Source organism: Macaca mulatta, chromosome 14 (assembly GCF_049350105.2).
Source record: "Macaca mulatta isolate MMU2019108-1 chromosome 14, T2T-MMU8v2.0, whole genome shotgun sequence".
Lineage (NCBI taxonomy): Eukaryota > Metazoa > Chordata > Mammalia > Primates > Cercopithecidae > Macaca > Macaca mulatta.
Window position 1 is genome coordinate 111,031,347 of NC_133419.1, and position 20,707 is coordinate 111,052,053.

Genomic DNA, 20,707 nt, shown 5'->3' on the forward strand with positions numbered 1-20,707 from the left:
GAGGGAGCAAATTTTAATTAAGTTACTAGACATAACTCACAAGAGCTAAAGCAGCACAATACAATTAAAAGCAAATCATCTCATTTGATAAATACACTGAAAAGTAAAACCCTGAAACTGCAAGGTGATAAAAAAATGGAGATAAAATATCTACAAGTCTATGTAGCATTAACTAATCTTTTAGTTTACAAATAGTAGTAAGGGTAATCAAGACAAGAAACTACTCTGAAAAACAAGACGTAAGATTAAAGTCATTTAGACCACTAACAATGACTAGTTCACTATGCAACTACTTTACTTACTTGTCATCATGCTCATAAATATTCAGACCCAAGGCATCAACACCTAGCCACAATTCAGTTCCCTTTTTATTTTTTATTTCAAAATAGTTGACTCCATACATTTCTAGATCTTGTGCAATCTTCAGGTATTCCATCATAGAATCCTCCCTGGTGAAATAAAACTAAATGTAATATATTTAAGTAGGAGCATATCAAACTAAAGTTGCAAAAATACCTGGAATTAAAAATTAGTACTTTACAAAAGTCAAATAATCTTTTGCAAATAATGTAATAATAATGACTGTAATGACATGAAATTAATATGAGGGGGAAAAAAAAAAACATAGAAAATAGCTACCCAAATACCTTAACATTCCTCTATGTTCTTCATGCCAGTTCTGTATTCTTTCTTCCCACTGTTCTTTTGTTAGTTTGTGTTGTTCCAATACACTAAAAGGACAAAAAAAATAACCCATTATAATGACTTTATGATTCAAAAGCATACACTTTAAAAGTAGAGAATCCTTTCAGTAACTTGACTGTGGTAGTTGTCAGATATATTAATAAACATGAAATTGCATAGAACTAAATTACATACACACACAAATGAGTGCAGGTAAAACTGATGCAATCTGAATAAAGCGGCTAGATTGTAGCAATGTCAATATCTTGTTTGTAATATTGTACTGTAGTTACACAAGATGTTACCATCAGGGAAGGCTGGGTGAAGGTTACCAGGGATCTCTCTTATTTTTTAAAACTGCATCAGAATAATCAGTAATTATCTCAAAGTTAAAAGTGTCCAGGATCCTTAAATTCTCTGGAATAATACTTGCTCCAAAAAGTGATTATAAAGATAGCTTATAGGAATCCAAATATTTCAAAGGAATAAAACATTAAATTAAAAAATGGCTCATTGTTAACAGAAAAAGTAAAGACCAGACTGAAAACCAGAATTCTTAGGCCCTAATTCTTCCTTTATGTATTTACTTTTTTGCTACTAATTTTGTTGTTTTATGTAGGTAACACTTTCAATTAAAAAGCAGAGTAAAAAGTCATACTCCAGTCCAATACTCCCCAAATAACTTGTTTTCGTATCCTTCCAGCGTTCTTAATTCAAACGTGAGCAAACACAAACATTCTTTTTTTTCTTTTTTCTTGAGATGGAGTCTCACTCTGTTGCCCAGGCTCTAGTACAGTGGCACAATCTCAGCTCACTGCAACCTGTTTCCTGGGTTCAAGTGATTCTCCTGTCTCAGCTTCCCAAGTAGCTGGGATTATAGGCGTGTGCCACGATGCTCTCAGCCTCCCGCGTAGGTGGGATCACAGGTGTGCGCCATGATGCCTAATTTTTCTCTTTTTTGGTATTTTTAGTAGAGACAGGGTTTCGCCAAGTTGGCCAGGTTGGTCTTGAATTCCTGACCTCAAGTGATCCACCTGCCTCAGCCTCCCAAAGTGCTGGGATTACAGGTGTGAGCCACCACGCCCAGCCAAATACAAACATTATATTCCACTACTACTAAACACCAAATCAGCAAAGTCAACATGCTTATAAGTTACCTACTATGCACACTACAGATTATGATTTCTATTCCCTTTGGCTCATATGATAATTATTCACCTTTATTTACCAGATCCTACTTTACTGACACCAGAAGCTCTGGTGTTAAAATATTACTGTTTTACTATAAATCTTGCATGAAATCTGGGGATTTCTTGGCAGTATAAAGGAATGATAAAATCTCCCCCTGGACAAATTACATACTAGAGTACATTCCTTAATGGGGTCTGAGACATACTGTTATGTTCTTATTATACTCTGCTCCTTTCTCTAGGCATCTTTTCCAAGCTCTTGCTTTTGGGGAGAAGAGTTTTATCTCCCTTCTTAGAGAGCTTAGGTTTCTAGTTTCTCATCTTTCTTGCTGTCTGGCCTCTGGGCTCGCAGAGAGGCATGCAATCAGCCTTGCAGACATAACCCAGTGCAGTCGATTGCTTACCACAATTATATGCCCAATGCCAGTACTAAAGAGGGCCTCAAAAATTTGTAGAGTGAATAAATGAATTAAAATAATCAATTTTTCCCAATCCCTAGTTTTTTTTCTTTTTCAGAGACAACTTTCCTTTATGCGCTGTCCGTTACACATTAACCTCAGTTTCCATACCTGACATCCACTGCTCCCAATCTACCACTATCTGGCTCAAACACTCAATACTCCATGGAAACTGCTCTTTTTGTTTTTTTCGAGACAGAGTTTCGCTCTTGTTGCCTAGGCTGGAGTACAATGGCATGATCTCAGCTCACCGCAACCTCCATCTCCTGGGTTCAAGCGCTTCTCCTGCCTCAACCTCCCGAGTAGCTGGGATTACAAGCATGTGCCACCACGCCCAGCTAATTTTGTATTTTCAGTAGAGACGGGGTTTCTCCATGTTGGTCAGACTGGTCTCGAACTCCCAGCCTCAGGTGATCCACCTGCCTTGGCCTCCCAAAGTGCTGAGATTACAAGCGTGAGCCACCACACCAGCTGGCAACTGTTCTTTCTAAGGTCACTACCAATCTCCTTATTCCAACAGACACTTTAGTGCTCCTCATACTTGACCTCTTGGTACTATTTGGCAGTGCTGACCATTCTCTCCATAAAGTATTCTTTTTCCTTGGCTTCCATGACATAATACTCTTCTGGTATTACTCTTGTTTTCTGAGACGGAGTCTTGCTCTGTTGCCCAGGATGGAGTGCAGTGGTGCCATCTTGGCTCACTGCAACCTCCGCCTCCCAAGTTCCAGTGATTCTCATGTCTCAGATTCCCGAGCAGCTGGGATTACAAGCATGTACCACTGCACCCAGCCATCTTCTAGTATTGTTCTTGAATCTCTGGCCATTTTGTCTCAGTACAGTTGTTTCTCCATATCCATAAAGGATTGGTTCCAGGACTCCCCGTGGATACCAAAAACTGTAGATGCTCAAGTCCCTGATATAAAATGGTGTAATATTTGCATATAACCTATGCACATCCTCTTGTATACTTTCAATCATCTCTAGGCTAATAATACCTAATATACTACAAATGCTATGTATTGTTATCCTGTATTTTTAAAATTTTGTACTTTTTCATCGCTGTGTTATTTTATTTTTTCAAATATTTTCAATCTGTGGTTGATTGACTCTGTGAATGCAGAACCCAAAGACAAAAGCTGAGGTCCAACAAGGTCTGTTCTAGGTCTTTTTCTCATTTTGCATGTACTTGCAGGTTGATCTCTTTCATTCTCATGGGTTAATTACCATCTATACACTGATTATTCCCAAAACTGTATCTACAGTCCAAGACTGTTCTAAAAGGTCTGGATCCGCGTATGCAAATACTAGATATCTCTCTCGGTTATACTGTACATGTTTAAAACTCAAAAGGTTCAAAACTGAATTTATCTTCCCCCTCAAATGTATTTTTTTCCTCTCATTTTGATAAAGGTATTACCAACTACCCAGCTGCCCAGGTCAGAAACCTGGTATGTAAAAATTTATGTATATCTAGCTCTTTTTTTTTTTTTTTCTTGAGACGGAGTCTCGCTCTGTTGCCCAGGCTAGAGTGCAGTGGCACAATCTCAGCTCACTGCAAGCTCCGCCTGCCGGGTTCACGCCATCTCCTGCCTCAGCCTCCCGAGTAGCTGGGACTACAGGCACCCGCCATCATGCCCAGCTAATTTTTTGTATTTTTAGCAGAGACAGGGTTTCACCGTGTTAGCCAGGATGGTCTCGATCTCCTAATCTGGTGATCCGCCCGCCTCAGCCTCCCAAAGTGCTGGGATGACAGGCGTGAGCCACTGCGCCCGGCCCTATCTAGCTCTTTTCAAAGGGAAGCAATACTGTCTGGTGGAGCTAATTATCTATATACCACGAGAGCTAAACTTTTCTATAGTAAGAACAGATTGTTCATTTGGGTTTTTCAATACAAGAAATCAAAGTGTCAGAATCACTAAATTATTTTATTTGATTTGTCATCACCAAATAACCTAATTACTTATTTCCTCCCCAGGTTGTACTTTTAAGATACTGAGAAAAAGTGTGCTATATATACCATACTGGAATAAACCAATCACTGTGAAAATATTCTCTCTGTTCTTAACAGAAAAAAAAAAAAAATGGTATTCTAACTTTATGACTAAGTCTCATTTAGATGGCTTGAATTAGTCCTTCATGGAATATCAACTCTGAAAGAACTGACCTACAAAATTAAGGAACGAATCTTGAAATGGGAATTTGCACTAGCAACCACAAGCAACCCTATCTAAAGCATTTAGCCACTTTCCTTCTTTTTAAACAGAGTGGGTTAGAGCACACATGTATTTAAAATAAACTGTGCTTGAGTGTAACTGTAGTGTTTAAAAGATTTTTTTAATCACATGAGTTATGAAATGTAAGCCAATTACTTCATCTGCTGTCCAACCAAACAACAATCTGGCTTAACAATGAAAGACTGACATTGTACTTGTTTAGATAAACCATTCTTATTCTTTAACACTGGAATTTTTTTTTACAGTAATTCTGATTATAAAGCAAAAGGTAATCCTTATATGAAATGAAATTCCACCATAATAGTCTGATTATTCAATTCAGTACTTTAAATCTAAGACGAAGGATGTTAGGTTAGAATAACATTCAAAACCAGAAGAATATAAACAGATTATCAAATATCTCATATTCCTGACTCTCTTTGTGAACAACTTAACATAATTCTATCCTCTTCCAAGGTGACTACTATTGCTAGAAAATTAAAGGGCAGAACACTATAGCATTTAATAATTAAATTTTGGCAGGGCATGGTGGCTCACACCTATAATCCCAGCACTTTGAGAGGCCAAGGCGGGTGGATCACTTGAGGTCAGGAGTTCGAGACCAGCCTGGCCAACATGGTGAAACCCTGTCTCTACTAAAAATACAAAAATGAGCTGGGCGTGGCGGCAGACGCCTGAAATCCCAGCTACTAGGGAGGCTGAGGCAGGAGAATCACTTGAACCTGAGAGGCGGACTCCAATCTCAGTGAGCTGAGATTGTACCAGTGCACTCCAGCCTGGGTGACAGAGTGAGGCTCCATCTCAGGGGACAAAAAAAAAAAAAGTCAGGGAATTCTATGAAGAAAACACAGCCTGCCACTTACTCTCACTTATTAAGCACCTGCCTGTGTTAGAATTTGTACCAAGCAGCAACAGTCACATCCTTTCCTCAAGTTCAAATTATCACTGCCTCCATGTATTGCTTACCCTACGGGAATGAGGAAAGAAGAGATAGATCAACCTTAGGTAATTATAGAGCATATAAATCTACAGAGGTGCTAGGTAATGATTTTTAGAAGTATACCTTGTGATCCAGCTAGCAACTTAAAATCTGAAAAAAAAAAAGGCCAATGCGGTGGCTCATGCCTGTTATCCCAGCACTTTGGGAGGCTGAGGCGGGCAGATCACTTGAGCTCAAGAGTTTGAGACCAGCCTGGGCAACATGATGAAACCCCATCTCAATGAAAAATACATTAAAAAAGAAAATTAGCAGGGCACAATGGCATGTGCCTATAGACCCAGCTACTCAGGAGGCTGAGGTGGGAGGATGGCTTGAACCCAGGAGGCAGAGGTTGCAGTGGGCTGAGATCACGCCACTGTACTCCAGCATGGGTGACAGGGCCAGACCCTGTCTCCAAAATAAAAAATAAAAATAAAAAAAAAATTTAAAAACCTGAAATACATTTTACTTATAGACTTCTGATATATAATTTTCAGACAATATAATGTAAACGCATGTTTCACTTACCGCTGGGGTAGGAGTCTATCATTAGCCAGGTAGCCTGGCTTATGAATCTCTTTATTATAATCTCCATACTTGGCTTGGACAGCATAGGAAGCCAAAAGAACTGCAGTTTCTGGTGGGCAATATATCTCATCATTTAAGATGGCTTCTTTAACTTGCAAGAAGAAGAGTCTCTGGGTTATTTCTTGAATTAATTCCTCAGAAACATCTTCAGGAAAGAATTTAGCTCTAAACTTGAACTGTAAAGGATTCTCTTTTTTAACATCTTGCTGTGTCACCTGGAAAAATAATTTCAAGTATAATCAACAAAAATCTTAAGTTTACAATAATTAGACCTAGTCATATCAAATTCTTTTTGGACGAAAATGAAGTGAAATAGATTCTAAATCTATGAACATTTTAGTGTGTAATATTCTAAATCTATAAACAAATATATGCGATAAAAGGTTCTATGCTCTTAAATGTGACCTATAACTCAGATTCCAATAACCAAATTGAAAACTTATCTTCATATTCTTGAGAAGCTTATCCTACAGGTATTTACATCAAAATTGAAGTACTTAGTATGCCATTTGTAATACCTGCTTTAATATTTGTCATAGGCTAAGTTTTCAAATAGGAAAAGCAAGCATGTCTTTTTTCTTTTTTTTTTTTTTTTTGAGATGGTAAGCTGATGGTGCCTGACTGAATTAAAAAAGGATGGTAGCTCACAATGATTAACAGATAACTACAAAAGGAAGCTTAGAATCAGTCAGACTTAGCTTTTCCAGCACAAATTCATGATAACTTCAACTTAACGTAATTATTAGTTTAATGTTATTGTACATATTTTACCTTTTTATTTAGTTTAAGCCATGTAGAATAACCTTTGCTGTCTACATACTGCAGCCCAAAAAACCAGACCTCACGCAAACCAACTGTTTTCACCACCTAAAACACAACAACAAAAAACAATTTCAGTCCAAGATACATATTGTGTCTAAATACTACACTTCCAAAGGAGAACAAAACTACATAAGTATACGTACATTCCTTTGCCATAGAAAAGGCTTTTCCTAAATTTAAGATATTAAAGGAACGTTTTTGAAAACTCAAATTCAAGTTTTCTATACTCTTTTTTATTTTTTTTGAGAAGTTTTTTGTTTTTTTTTGCTCGTCACCCAGGCTGGTGTGCAATGGCACGATCTCGGCTCACTGCAATTTCCGTCTCCAATCAAGTGATTCTCCCGCCTCAGCCTCCGAAGTAGCTGTGATTACAGGCATGCACCACCACACCCAAGTAATTTTTTGTATTTTTAGTAGAGATGGGGTTTCACCATGTTGGCCAGGCTGGTCTCGAACTCCTGACCTCAGGTGATCTGCCTGCCTCGGTCTCCCAAAGTCTTGGGATTACAGGCATGAGCCACTGCACCTAGCCTCTATCCTCGATTTTGTAGTGTCACTTCAATCCTCTTACTTGATCCACTTCTTCACACCTCCTTTTCCTTATCTATCATGACCTCAAAAATAACAAGAGTCTCAAATATATATATATATATGTATAGTTTTCATAATCCTACGTTCCAATTTCCATTTACCCCCACAAGTACTCTATTGGTATATTTAGGGCAAATAGTATCATTTTGGTGATAAGAAAAGTTTCTGATATATTCCATACTCTACCTTCACTGAGCAAGAAACCATTCTTAGAACATACCATCAATTCCACCATTCTACATTTTTACTCATGTTTTTTCCTCTGCCTAGAATGGGTCTTCTGTATTTTTACGAACTATTGAATAATTTATTTTTTTAAGAAAAATTTATTTATTTTTTATTATACTTTTAAGTTCTAGGGTACATGTGCACAACGTGCAGGTTTGTTACATATTTATTCTTTAAGGACCAGCTCAACTAACATGCCTTCTGTGAATAAAGCTCTCCTACCATCTAGATAAAATTAATCACTTGTTCCCTGATATTCCCACAGGACTTTATCTATCCCGCTATTAGAACATTTACTCTATCATAATTGTGTTTTTAGCAGTGTGTCTATTTACCCTCCTTGACTGCATAATACTTACGGACAGAGATTATTGATTTGTGTGTCTTAAAATCCACAGCATCTCACAGAATGATTAGCCTGTGGTATGCACTTGAAAGTAAGAGTAAATAGGCCGGGCTTGGTGGCTCACGCCTGTAATCCCAGCACTTTGGGAGGCTGAGGCAGGCAGATTACGAGGTCAGGAGACACCATCCTGGCTAACACTGTGAAACTCCATCTCTACTAAAAAACAAAAAACAACAACAAAAAAAAAACTTAGCTGGGCATGGTGGTGCGCACCTGTAGTCCCAGCTACTCGGGAGGCTGAGGCAGGAGAATGGTGTGAACCCGGAAGGCGGAGCTTGCAGTGAGCCAAGTGCCACTGCACTCCAGCCTGGGTGACAGAGCGAGACTCCATCTCAAAAAAAAAAAAAAGCAAGTAAGAGTAAATAAAGTGGTGAAGTTAGGATACACATTCAGCTTGCCCACACCTAACAAAAGCATATGTTTTCTAAAAAAAATCTATATTTAAAATAAAATGAGGAAAATGATCCAGGGAGGTAAAAGTTCATTAACATTTTAAAAGCTTTACAGAAAGATTCAATATCAGTTCTTAAATAATAAACATTCTTGGTTTTTTGTGGGATTTTTTGCTTATTTTTTTTTTTAAAGACAGGGTCTCACTCTGTACTCCCAATGGAGTACACTGGTGTGATTCACGGCTCACTGGAGCCTTGACCTCCTGGGCTGAAGCAATCCTCCTGCCTCAGCTTCCTGAATGGCAGGGACTACAGGTGCATTCCACCACACCTAATTTTGTTTTGTTTTGTTTTGTTGTTTTTCTGTAGAGGCAAGGGTCTTGCAATGCTGCCAAGGCCGATCTTAAACTCCAGGCCTCAAGTGATCCTCCCACTTCCGCCTCTCAAAATGCTGGGATTATAGATGCAAGCCACTGCGCTTGGCCCTTGGTTTGTTTTTTGTTTGTTTTGAGACAGAGCCTCGCTCTGTCACCCAGGCTGGAGTGCAGTCATGCAATCGCAGTTCACTGCAACCTCCACCCCCAACCCGGGCTCAAGCGATCCTCCCACCTCAGCCTCCCGAGTAGCTGGGACCACAGGCATGCACTACCAAACCCAGCTAATTTTTTATATTTTTAGTAGAGATCGGGTCTCACCATGTGGCCCAGGCTGGTCTCGACCTCCTGAGCTCAAGTGATCTGCCCGCCTCGGCCTCCCAAAGTGTTGGGATTATATGCACAGCCTGTTTTTTAAAAATAATTTTAAAACATTTGGCGGGGCACGGTGGCTTGCGCCTATAATACCAGCACTTTGGGAGGCCAAGGCAGCTAGATCACTTGAGGCCAAGAGTTCAAGACCAGCCTGGCCAAGATGGTAAAACCCCATCTCTACTAAACATATAAAAATCAGCCAGGTGTGCTAGTGCACACCCATAATCCCAGTTACTCAGGAGGCTGAGACAGGAGAATCGCTTGAGCCCAGGAGGCGGAGGCTGCAGTAAGCCAAGTTCACGCCACTGACTCTAGCCTGGGTGCCAGAGCGAGACTCCGTCTCAAAAACAAAAAGCAAAAAACAAACAAAAAAAAATCACACACACATACAAACACACAAAATAATCTTACAACATTCCAGGCTTTTGGTTTCAAGACAGCAAACTGAACCCTTACATTTACTTTCCCACTCTTGAAAATTTTCACTGAAATGACAGAAAAAAAAAAAAAAAAAAAAAAACACTGGCTGGGCACAGTGGCTCACATCTGTGATCCCAACACTTTAGGAGGCCAAGGCAGGAGGAGCTCAGGAGTTTCAGAAGAGCCTGGGCAACGTAGGGAGATCTTGTCTCTTTAAAAAAAAAAAAAAAAAATTAGCTGAGTAGTCATGCAAATCTGTAGTTCTAGCTAATCAGGAGGCTGAGGTGGTAGGATCGCTTGAGTCCAGGAGGTCAACGCTGCAGTGAGCTGTGATTATGCCACTGCACTCCAGCCTCAGTGACAGAGCAAGACCCTGTCTTAAACAAAAAAAAATAAAAATAAAAACAAGAAAAAAGCATTTAGAAAATGTTATCATCAAAAAAGCAAAAAGTGAGAAATTTCTAGAAGATGTGGAACATAAAGTCTCATATTGATAATGCACAAGCTGATCAATGTCAAACAATGAAAAATTCAATATGGACAAAAGGAGATTCCAAATAATCTAACTTTGGTAAAAGATAGGTTGCCCCAGCAGTGCCGTAGAAAACATGGAAGCTTGGAGTGGCAGGAGTAGGAATGTACAGGTCAAAAGCAGCAGAGAGAAGTATAACAAAAAGCAGTTGGGCTCAGCTTCTGCCTCCACACTCTGTGAGATTCACAATGGGGGCTAAGTAAAAGGGAGATGCACTACAGTGGGCACAAGGGATAATAGCTTAACTAACTTTAGACTATTACACAAATACAAGGAACAAGAGAGCTCAGCTGTGAAATTCCCTGAAACGCCCTATCTCCCCAATGGTTCTTCCCTACTTCTTCAGAAGGTGCTCCTAGAATGTTTTTTTTTTAATTGATATACTTTAGTGAGGCTATCCTTTGAGCTCCCATAAACTTTTGATCACATACTTTTAGAACTGAAACTGCTTGGGCACATAACTATAACATATGTATATTCACTTACAAGTTAGTCTATCATGCTAATACACTATAAAGCATACATTTTTTTAAAATTTAAAAAATGCATATATAATATATATATATAGTTTGTTTTTTGCCCAAACTGAAGTGCAGACTGAAACCTCCACCTCCCAGGTTTCAGCAATTCTCCCACCTCAGCCTCCTGAGTAGCTGGGACTACAAGTATGCACCACCACGCCCAGCTAATGTTTGTATTTTTAGTAGAGACAGAGTTTTGCAGTGTTGGACAGGCTGGTCTTGAACTCCTGACCTCAAGTAATCCTCCCACCTTGGCCTCCCAAAGTCCTGGGATTACACGCGTGAGCCACCACGTCCAGCTTAAAGACATGGGTATGAACACTCTGTACACTTTAATCTCACAAGAAGCAGCTAAAGGAGGAGGCCAGTCACGAAGAGTCAGCAAGAAGCAAAACAAAGGACTTCAAGCACTCAGAGTCCCCAAATACAGAGCAGCTGGCCTCGATCTAACATCATAATCAGACGTGGGGCTTTACTACACATGGACTCATGTAGCTATGTGGTCTCATTTTAGAGGACCCAGTTTACTACCGGCTTGACCTGAACCTGCCAGCTCATTCCACACACACTACATACAAAAGTAAAGTCTGCATTTTTAGATCCTTGCATTTGAGTTCAAGGAAAGCTCATCATTGCATTTGAGTTCAAGGAAAGCAGTCAGGAAATAGAATAGGGACTAAAGAACTGCAGAGAAGAGTCCGTAACAGATAACAATACTCAATAATCTAGACCAGGCTGGGCAGTGGCTCATGCTTGTAATCCCAGCACTTTGGGAGGCCGAGGCAGGCAGATCACTTGAGCCCAGGAGTTCAAGACCAGCCTGGGAAACATGACAAAACCCCATCTCTACCAAAAATACAAAAAAAAAAAAAAAAATTAGCCAGGCATGGTGGAGCGCACCTGTAGTCCCAGCTACTCAAGAGGCTGAGGTGGGAGGATCGCTTGAGTCTGGGAGGCAGAGGTTGCAGTGAGCCGAGATCACACCACTGCATTCCAGCCTGGGGTGACAGGAGTGAGATCCTATATAAAAAAAAAAAAATTTTTTAATAAAGAAATAAATAATAATCTAGACTATTTACAATATGAATTGTGTGTGTGTGTGTGTGTGTGTGTGTGCAGTGAGGGTTGCTTAACGATGGGGATACATTCTAAGAAATGCATTGTCAGACAACTGCATCATCGTATGAACATCATAGAGTATACTTGAACAAACCTAAATGGTATAGCCTACTACGCACCTACACTATATGGTACAGCCTGTTGCTCCTAGGCTACAAACCTGTACAGCATGTTACTATATTGAATACTGTAAGCAACTCTAACACAACTGTTAAGTATTTGTGTATTTAAACATATCTAAACATAGAAAAGGTACAGTAAAAATATAGTATTACACTCTTATGGGACCACCGTTGCCTAAGTGGCCCGTCATTGAAATGTCATTATGCGGCACATGACACTGTATTTATCTATATAAACAGAAAGAGATATACATAAAACCATCAAATACTGTTCTAGGCACTTTACACAGATTTTCATTTAACTCTCACAACCTTTGAAGAAATAATGTTACCATCATCATCCTAATTATACAAATGAGAAAAATAAGGCAAAGAGATTAATTTGTCCAAAGTCAAACAGCTACAACTGGAACTAATGCAGGCAGTGTGGCTCCAGTGCCCACACTTCCAAACCACCACACATTACTGCCCTATAATAAATGAGGTTTCTTTTTCCTGTATCCAAGTGAAAGTAATTCTACTTAATAAAAAACAAGTTTTATTTCTTAGTACCCAATACCAAAAAGGATAACTTGCTGATTAGTTTTTGGCTGCCACAAACATTTCACTTACTATAAATAACATTTCAATTTGCTATGAAGTACAATAAATGCTAACTCTACTCACATTTTTTTCAAATAAGATAGACAATATATTCATAAATAGGAGGCACAGAAGAATCAACAGAAGTGAGTATTATACCAGAACAAAAGTGGTTTGGAAAAAAGAAAAAAGTGGAGATTGGTTCACAAGGTATGGTGAACTTAGCTCTTTATGATTTTGCTTTAAAAATTTGCACATCCACACAAAAAGCCTTTCATCATCCAAAAAGACCTTATCAGAACTTTTAAATTTATGAATTACCAAATCAGGAGACTAAGTATAGTATTTGTCAGAAGAAACAACTTTCCAGAATTTAAAATTTTTATTTCATCAGATTTGAATCTGTATTTGACAGAATGACAACTAACAAAACCAAGGTATCTAGTGGTACTTATTGCTGAAATGCTAGAAACTCTTTCATTCTTTAAGATCAAGTTATTCTGACTACAGGCTATTGCTCTCTTGCTCCTAAGAAAAAGTGTATGTAAAGTTTATGTAAAAGTTATCCTCCTCTAAGTTTCAAGCTACGCATGATATATACCACCTTCCTTTCTCTTTGCAATAGTTTCCTCATGTTCTTACTTAATCCCTGGGGCCAATCTCTTACCTCGTTTTCTCAGTAAAACTTGCTTACATTGCAATACAACATTACCCGGGAAGCTTATTTTTTAAAATACTGATGATTTAGAGTAGGCCCAGTCAATTAAATCAGCATCTCTGGAAGGGGTTTCCAAGCACTGTCTCCTCGCCCTTTTTTTAAGCTCCACAGGTGACTCTAATGGGCACTCAAGACTGAGAAGAAAGGTAAGATGAGTAGTCCCAGTTCCTTAATATAACGGATACCTGACCTCCATATCCCAACCTTTGTCTCAAACATTATGAACCTATGACACCAAATTGTCGTTAGTGATCTCCATATAGCCTACACAGGTTGAGCATCCCTAATTCAAAAATCCAAAATCCAAAATGCTGCAAAATCTGAAACCTCTTCAGTACCAACATGACTCTGCAAGTGGAAAGTTCCACACCTGACCTAACATGATGGGTCGCAATCAAAACTCAGTATACATTTTATTTCATGAGTAAAATTATTTAAAGTATTTTATAAAATTACCTTCAGCCTATGTATATAAGCTGTACACAAAACATAAATGAATTTTGTGTTTAGACTTGGGTCCTGTCCCCAAGATATTACACATACGCAAACATTCCAAAATCTAAAAAAATCCTAAATCTTAGTCCCAAGCATTTTGGATAAGGGGTGCTTTCAACCTGTAATTCCCTATGCCTTTCGCTCCTGCTGTTCCTTCTGCCCAGGATTCCTACTCATTTCACTCAACAACTTTGTGGATTATCCTTGAATCCCTTTTAGTCGCCATCACAATGATTCTCACAGAGGTTAAATAAATGCCTGCTGAAAATTATTTTCAAGAAGTCCTCTCCCACAAATGTAGAAATGTGAAAGAATAAAGAATATCCCTACTGCTGTAGTAGGGATATCTGAATAGCTACTACGAAAAATTCGAAGTGGTACATTGTTGGATTATCAGCAAAAGTACAGAAAAATAGAGAAAATATGCAACAACATTCACACTATGGTGTCAAAAGTCACATATTTCAAGCAGTTAAATGATACCTGGTCAAAAAGTTGTTTGCCAGTTGTATTGGGCTGAATGGCAAATTCCAGCTCAGCATCCATTGTAGTTACTCTTACGTTGATCTGTAATAAAAATAAAATGAATGATAAGTAGAAAAGAGAAGTTATTAGGCATGAGAAAACTTTTATGATTTTATTAAAGTGATAAAGTTTTATTCTAATAAGAAAATCTATTTGAAAAACAAAGAGCTTATAAAGTCCTCATTTAGGAATATCTATTGAATACTTAACATATACTGGACACTAAGCTATGGGCTTTCCATACTCTCATTTAGCCCTTGCTATAATACTAGGAGATATTACTTTTATTTCTATAGAAATGCAAAGAGTTTCCATTATTCACCTAAGGACACATGCTTATTAAAAGGCAGAGCAAGAGCCAGACATGGTGGCTCACACCTTTAGTCCCAGCACTCTGGAAGGCCAAGGTGCGAGGATCTCTTGAGGCCAGGAGTTTGAGACCAGCCTGGGCAACACAGCAAGACTATGTCTCTACGAAAAATTTAAAAATTAGTTGGATGTGGTGGCATGTGCCTGTTATTTCCAGGAGGCTGAGTTGGGAGGATCACTTGAGCCTAGGAGTTTGAGGGCTGCCGTGAGCTATGATTGTACTGAACGTCTGCCTGCACAACAGAGCAAGACCCTGCCTCCGAAAACAAAAAGGCAAAGCAGGTGTTTAAATTGAGGTCTAACTCCAAATTCTTTGAATGTGATTAACTATGCCATATTTCTTTCAACATAAAAATCAGATTTCATTTTATTCATACTGTAAACACATTCTTCACTTTAGGAAAGCATTTATGTACAGTGCTTTATTTGCTAGACTCTATTTTTTTGTTGTTTTTAGAGACAGGATCTCCACGTTGTGCTCAGGCTGGAGTGCAGTGGCCATTCATGCGTGCAATCATGGCACACTGCAACCTTGATCTCCTGGACGCCAAGTCTATACTCCCACCTCAATCTACCAAGTAGCTAGGAGTACAGGCATGTGCCACCATGCCTAGCTCCAAACTCTATTTTAAATAATAATTTTATTGTGTAAATACCTTTCTAATATCTCAAAAACTTAACATATCTTACCAAAATAATTTTTACCACAGAATAGCATCTTCACCTAGAATTCTTCACGTGATCCAAATACATCTTTTTCGCTTTTTAAATTATTTTATCTTTTATTATTTCTCCTTTAATTTTCCCATACTTCCTTTGTTGTTTCTGTATCTATTTTCTAACAATCTTTACTTTTCCCTTAACCAGTATAAATCTGTAGCGATTTCTACTAACATTGTTTCTGTAACAACTGTATTTAAAATTTTATATTAATATGTATTACTGCATTTGTTTTTATGTATCTTTTTCCATCAGCCTGTAGGTTTACTGAGGACACAGCTTGTGCCATTTTATCTTTCTAACTTTAACTCACACTATAAAAACTCTAAATCAGAGTTATTTCCCCATATGTCTAACAATCACAACCTCAGCACGTTTTAGCTTTCACCTGGAATAACTTCTGTAATCAAATCTTACAGATTCATCCTTCTTTAAAATAATCTTATTTTTTTCTTTTCTAAAACTGTATCTTATTAAGAAATGATATATACAAAACATGTATCATATGTAAACAATGAAGAAGAATAAAATGAAACCCATAAATCTACCATCCAACTGAATAACAAGAAATGGTAAATAATGTTGCATATATCACTGTATTTCTTCTTTGTAAATACCAACAGGTAACCACTAACCTAAATTTTGTGTTATTCTCTTTGCTTTTTAAAAAAAAATGCTTCTAACATAAATATATGTATATATATGTAAAATAGCTTCATTTTTCTTGATTTTTAGCTGTAATACAACTGCACAATATTTGTTGATCAAGTTTTCTTTCTTGATGTGGGCAATGCTTACACGGGTATATTCACTTCATGAAAATTCATCAACTACACACTTTTTTTCCGTTGCCTAGGTTGGAGTTCAGTGGCACAATCCTAGCGCACTGCAGCCTCAACCTCCCAGGCTCGAGCGATCCTACTGCCTCAGCCTCCTGGGTGGCTGGGACCCCCATACCATTTGGTATGTGTATTCTACTTCAATAAATTCTCTAAAATTGCACTATATTAGTTTAATTTTTCACAATATGTTTCTAAGATTCCCTGATGCTTTTGTCATTAGAATTTTCACTGCTATGCAACAGTCTGAATGTGGCCAAACAAAAATTTACTCACCCATTTTACTGTCAATGAACACTGTCTCCAATTTTTTGGCTATTAAGAACAATACTGCTATGAACATTCTTGTACATGTCTCCGAGTGTCAGAATTTCTCCAGAATATAGTCAGAATTCTTGAGTAATAAAGTGTGCACACCTTCTACTTTTACCACATAATGCTGAACTGTACAATGTAACTGCGTCAACGTATACTCCCGTAAGCATTGTATAAGAATTCTTGCTGTTCTCTATTTCCAGGAACAGTGGGCATTATCAGATTTATTAATATCTGACAATTCAGTTAGCAGAAAATGGTATCTCAATATGGTCTTAAAGTGGGATCCTCGATTGCTGATGAAGTACACATTTCTGTATATGGCACGTGCATACAGAATTTTAAGATGGCCCCTGGTGTCATGCTCATGATTATGGTGCATTACACGATTAAAGGGATTTTACAGAAGTACTTAAGATTACTAATCAGCTGACTTTAGAACAGGAAGATTATCTAGGAGGACCTAAGCTAATCAATTTATCTGGCTGGTTGCAGAATAAGTTACACCTTGATTTCAGCCTTATAAGACTCTGAAGCAGGGAACTCAGTCACATCACCCCAGATTCCTAACCTATAGAACTATGGGATAACACATGGGTGCTGTTTTATAACACTAAATTTGTAGTAATTTGTCACAGACCAATGGAAAACTAATACAATATGTTTAACTGACCACTCATTCTCATCTTTGAATGTTCACACATATGGCTTATTCACCTATTGGGTTGTTTTTTCTTACTTTTACTTAGGAAGTCTTTATATATTCTTGATACTGATCCTTTGTCAGTTATTTCTTACAAAAGAATCTCCCATATTGTGGTTTGTCATTTTACTGTCTTCATAGCGTTCCTTTATGATAAACTGACATACTTAATTTCAATGTTGAACTTATAAATATTTTACACACAGATATCAATTTTTTACCATCTTTTTTTTTCCCCAAGACAGCATCACACTCTGACGCCCAGGCTAGTGTGCAGTGACGCGATCTCAGCTCACTGCAACCTCCACCTTCCAGGTTCAAGCAATTCTCCTGCCTCAGCCTCCCAAGTAGCCGGGATTACAGGTACGCACCACCATGCCCGACTATTTTTTGTATTTTTAGTACAAATGGGGTTTCACCATGCTGGCCAGGCTGGTCTCGAACTCCTGACCTCAAGTGATCCACCTGCCTCGGCCTCCCAAAGTGTTGAGATTACAGGCATCAGTCACTGTGCCTGGCCAATTTTTTCTGTCGTCCTTAAGAAATCCTTCCATACAGGCCGGGCGTGGTGGCTTACACCTGTAATCCCAGCATTTTAGGAGGCCGAGGCAGGCAGATTATGAGGTCAGGAGATCGAGACCATCCTGGCTAACACAGTGAAACTCAGTCTCTACTAAAGAATACAAAAAATTAGCTGGGCATAGTGGCGAGCGCCTATAGTCCCAGCTACTCGGGAGGCTAAGGCAGAAGAACTGCGTGAACCCAGGAGGCAGAGGTTGCAGTGAGCCGAGACTGCACCACGGCACTCCAGCCTGGGCAACAGAGCAAGACTCCGTCTCAAAAAAAAACTAAAAAATAAAAAAAATTAAAAAAAAAAAAGAAATCCTTCCATACTCGGGAGTCATAAGGATATTCATATATTTCCTATTTTGATTTTCATAATTTTCAATGATTTTTGCTTATGATGTTAGAGGTCCAATTTCATTTTTCAATCTCCATATGAATGAAAATATGGGTTTTTTAAAAAAATCCCAACATAATTTATTAATTAGTTTATTTATTCTCCAAAGTCTGTGCTGTCACAAATCAAGTATCTGCATAAGTGTGGATCTAATTTTGTTCCACTGGTAAATTAAACTACTCTTAATATCATATTGTCTTAATTAGTATTTCTTTAAATAAGTCTTGATACCTGGTAGGGCAAGTCTCCATTATTCTTCAGAACTATTTTGACTAGTCTTGGATCATTATCTTTGCTCTTGGCTCCATATAAAACTGTGAACTTGGGCTGGGCACCGTGGCTCATGCCTGTAATCCCAGCACTTTGGGAGGCTGAGGCGGGCGGATCATGAGGTCAGGAGATTGAGACCATACTGGCTAACATGGTGAAACCCTGTCTCTACCAAAAATACAAAAAAATTAGTCAGGCATGGTGGTGCGCACCTACAGTCCCAGCTACTCAGGAGGCTGAGGCAGGAGAATGGCGTGAACCTGGGAGGCGGAGGTTGCAGTGAGCCGAGATCATGCCACTGTACTCCAGCCTGTGCGACAGGGCGAGATGCCGTCTCAAAAAAAAAAAAAAACTGTGAACTTTACAAAATACACCATTTATGATTTAGTATTGGAACAACACAAAATTCTTCAGTATCTTTTGGTAAGAATTAACATTTTTATTAATACAGACTCTATACATGACTATGGTTTTCTCACTTTACATTGACTTAGATCTCCTTTAATGACTTTCAAAATCTTTTGAAAGAAGTGCTTATAATTTGCTCCATATAAATCACTTTACTCATTTGTCAGATATTTTCTCCTAGATCATTATGGCTTTGTGAGTCTTGTAAATATGGGTCCACAGTTCCTATTCCATAATTTTGACATCTTAAAAGCACTGACACCTGAAGATGAGTTAATTTTGAGCAAAAATCTGACATGAAGTGATACAAGACTATCACTTGTAGTGAATTAATTTATTCCATTTCAAGCGACTATTCACCCATTAAACTATAAAAATATCAATGTTTCAGAGGTGACGCCATAGACCTTGATGGGAGTTTCATGATATAATGACATATGCACATAATATATTATATATTCATTGTTCTAAAATCCAAAAACTTCCACATTCTGAAACTTATCTAGCTTCAAGAGTTGTTTCCTCCACAAGGCAAGTTCTATACTTCCAGAATCTTTAATGAATCAACAACACACAACTGATATCCAACTGCGCATAATAATTTTGACTCTTTAAGGAACAATAAACACTCTCCATTCAATTATACTGGCAAGGAGTTTTCCAAAGTAGCTGTAAACATTCACATTCCTAACAGAAATACAATAAAGTCACAGCTGCTCCACATCCTTATCTACACTGATTATCAGTCTTTTTGTTGTTGTTGTTATTTTTTTGTTTTGTTTTGAGACAAGTCTCGCTCTGTCACCCAGGCTGGAGTGCAGTGGTGCGATCCTGGCTCACTGCAACCTTCGCCTCCTGCGTTCAAGCAATTCTCCTGCCTCAGCCTCCCGAGTAGCTGGGACTACAGGAATGCGCCACAATGCCTGGCTAACTTTTGTACTTTCAGTAGAGATGGGGTTTCACCACGTTGGCCAGGCTGGTCCCAAACCCGACTTCAAGTGATCCTCCCACCTCAGCCTCCCAAAGTGCTGGGATTACAGGCGTGAGCCACTACGCCTGGCCTACCAGTCTTTAATATAGCTTCTTCTGTGAAATATCTGCTCAAATATTTTGCCCACAAAAAAAAAAAATTCTGAGTTGTGTTATTATTGAACCGTAAAAGAACTTTATGTGGCAAATTATTTTATCCCATTGTCTTGCCTTTCCATGTTCTTATTTCTATCTTTCAGTAGCAAAAGTTTTTAACTTTGATTAAGTCCAACTTTTTCGAAATGGTTCAGATTTTCTGTGTATTATATAAAATTTTAAAAATTTTAATATATAAAAAATTTTCACCTACTCCAAGGTCACAAAGATTTTTTCCTATGTTTTCTTCTAGATGTTTTACAGTTTGGGCTTTTGCATGTAGGTCTATAATCCATTGAGTTTATGTTTGTAAATTGTGAGACAACAGTCAATGTTCATGTTTTTCTGTACGGATAACCCTTTGTGCCAATACCATTTGTTGAAAATAATTATAGTTCTCCATTAAATTGTGTGACAGCATTGTCAAAAATCTAATGAATACATATGTGTATGTATGTGTGTTGGTGTATTTTCTTTTCACTGATTCTATTAATCTATTTATTCTTTCATCAGTACCTCAATGTCTTATTTAGTGGCTTAAAAATAAACCTTGAAATCCAGGAGTGTAAGTTTTCTTTTTTTCTTTTTAATTGCTTTAGTTATTCTGTGCACATTCTGGCATATCCATATATTAATATA

The 20,707-nt window shown here is 38.2% G+C and overlaps 1 protein-coding gene across 3 annotated transcripts in view; it reads right to left on the minus strand.

Moving 5' to 3' along the window:
- RDX (radixin) overlaps positions 1-20,707 on the minus strand; it is a 96,158-nt gene that overhangs the window by 56,475 nt on the left and 18,976 nt on the right. For 2 of the 3 annotated variants that reach the window (XM_028833947.2, XM_028833948.2), the window contains exons 3-7: positions 14,317-14,400; positions 6,908-7,003; positions 6,077-6,351; positions 648-731; positions 303-449 (exon numbers count right to left, since the gene is read on the minus strand). In XM_028833947.2, the coding sequence (XP_028689780.1) occupies positions 303-449; positions 648-731; positions 6,077-6,351; positions 6,908-7,003; positions 14,317-14,400 (686 nt within the window). The remainder of the gene's footprint in view (positions 1-302; positions 450-647; positions 732-6,076; positions 6,352-6,907; positions 7,004-14,316; positions 14,401-20,707) is intronic. The other variant, XM_077964262.1, reaches the window with a different exon arrangement.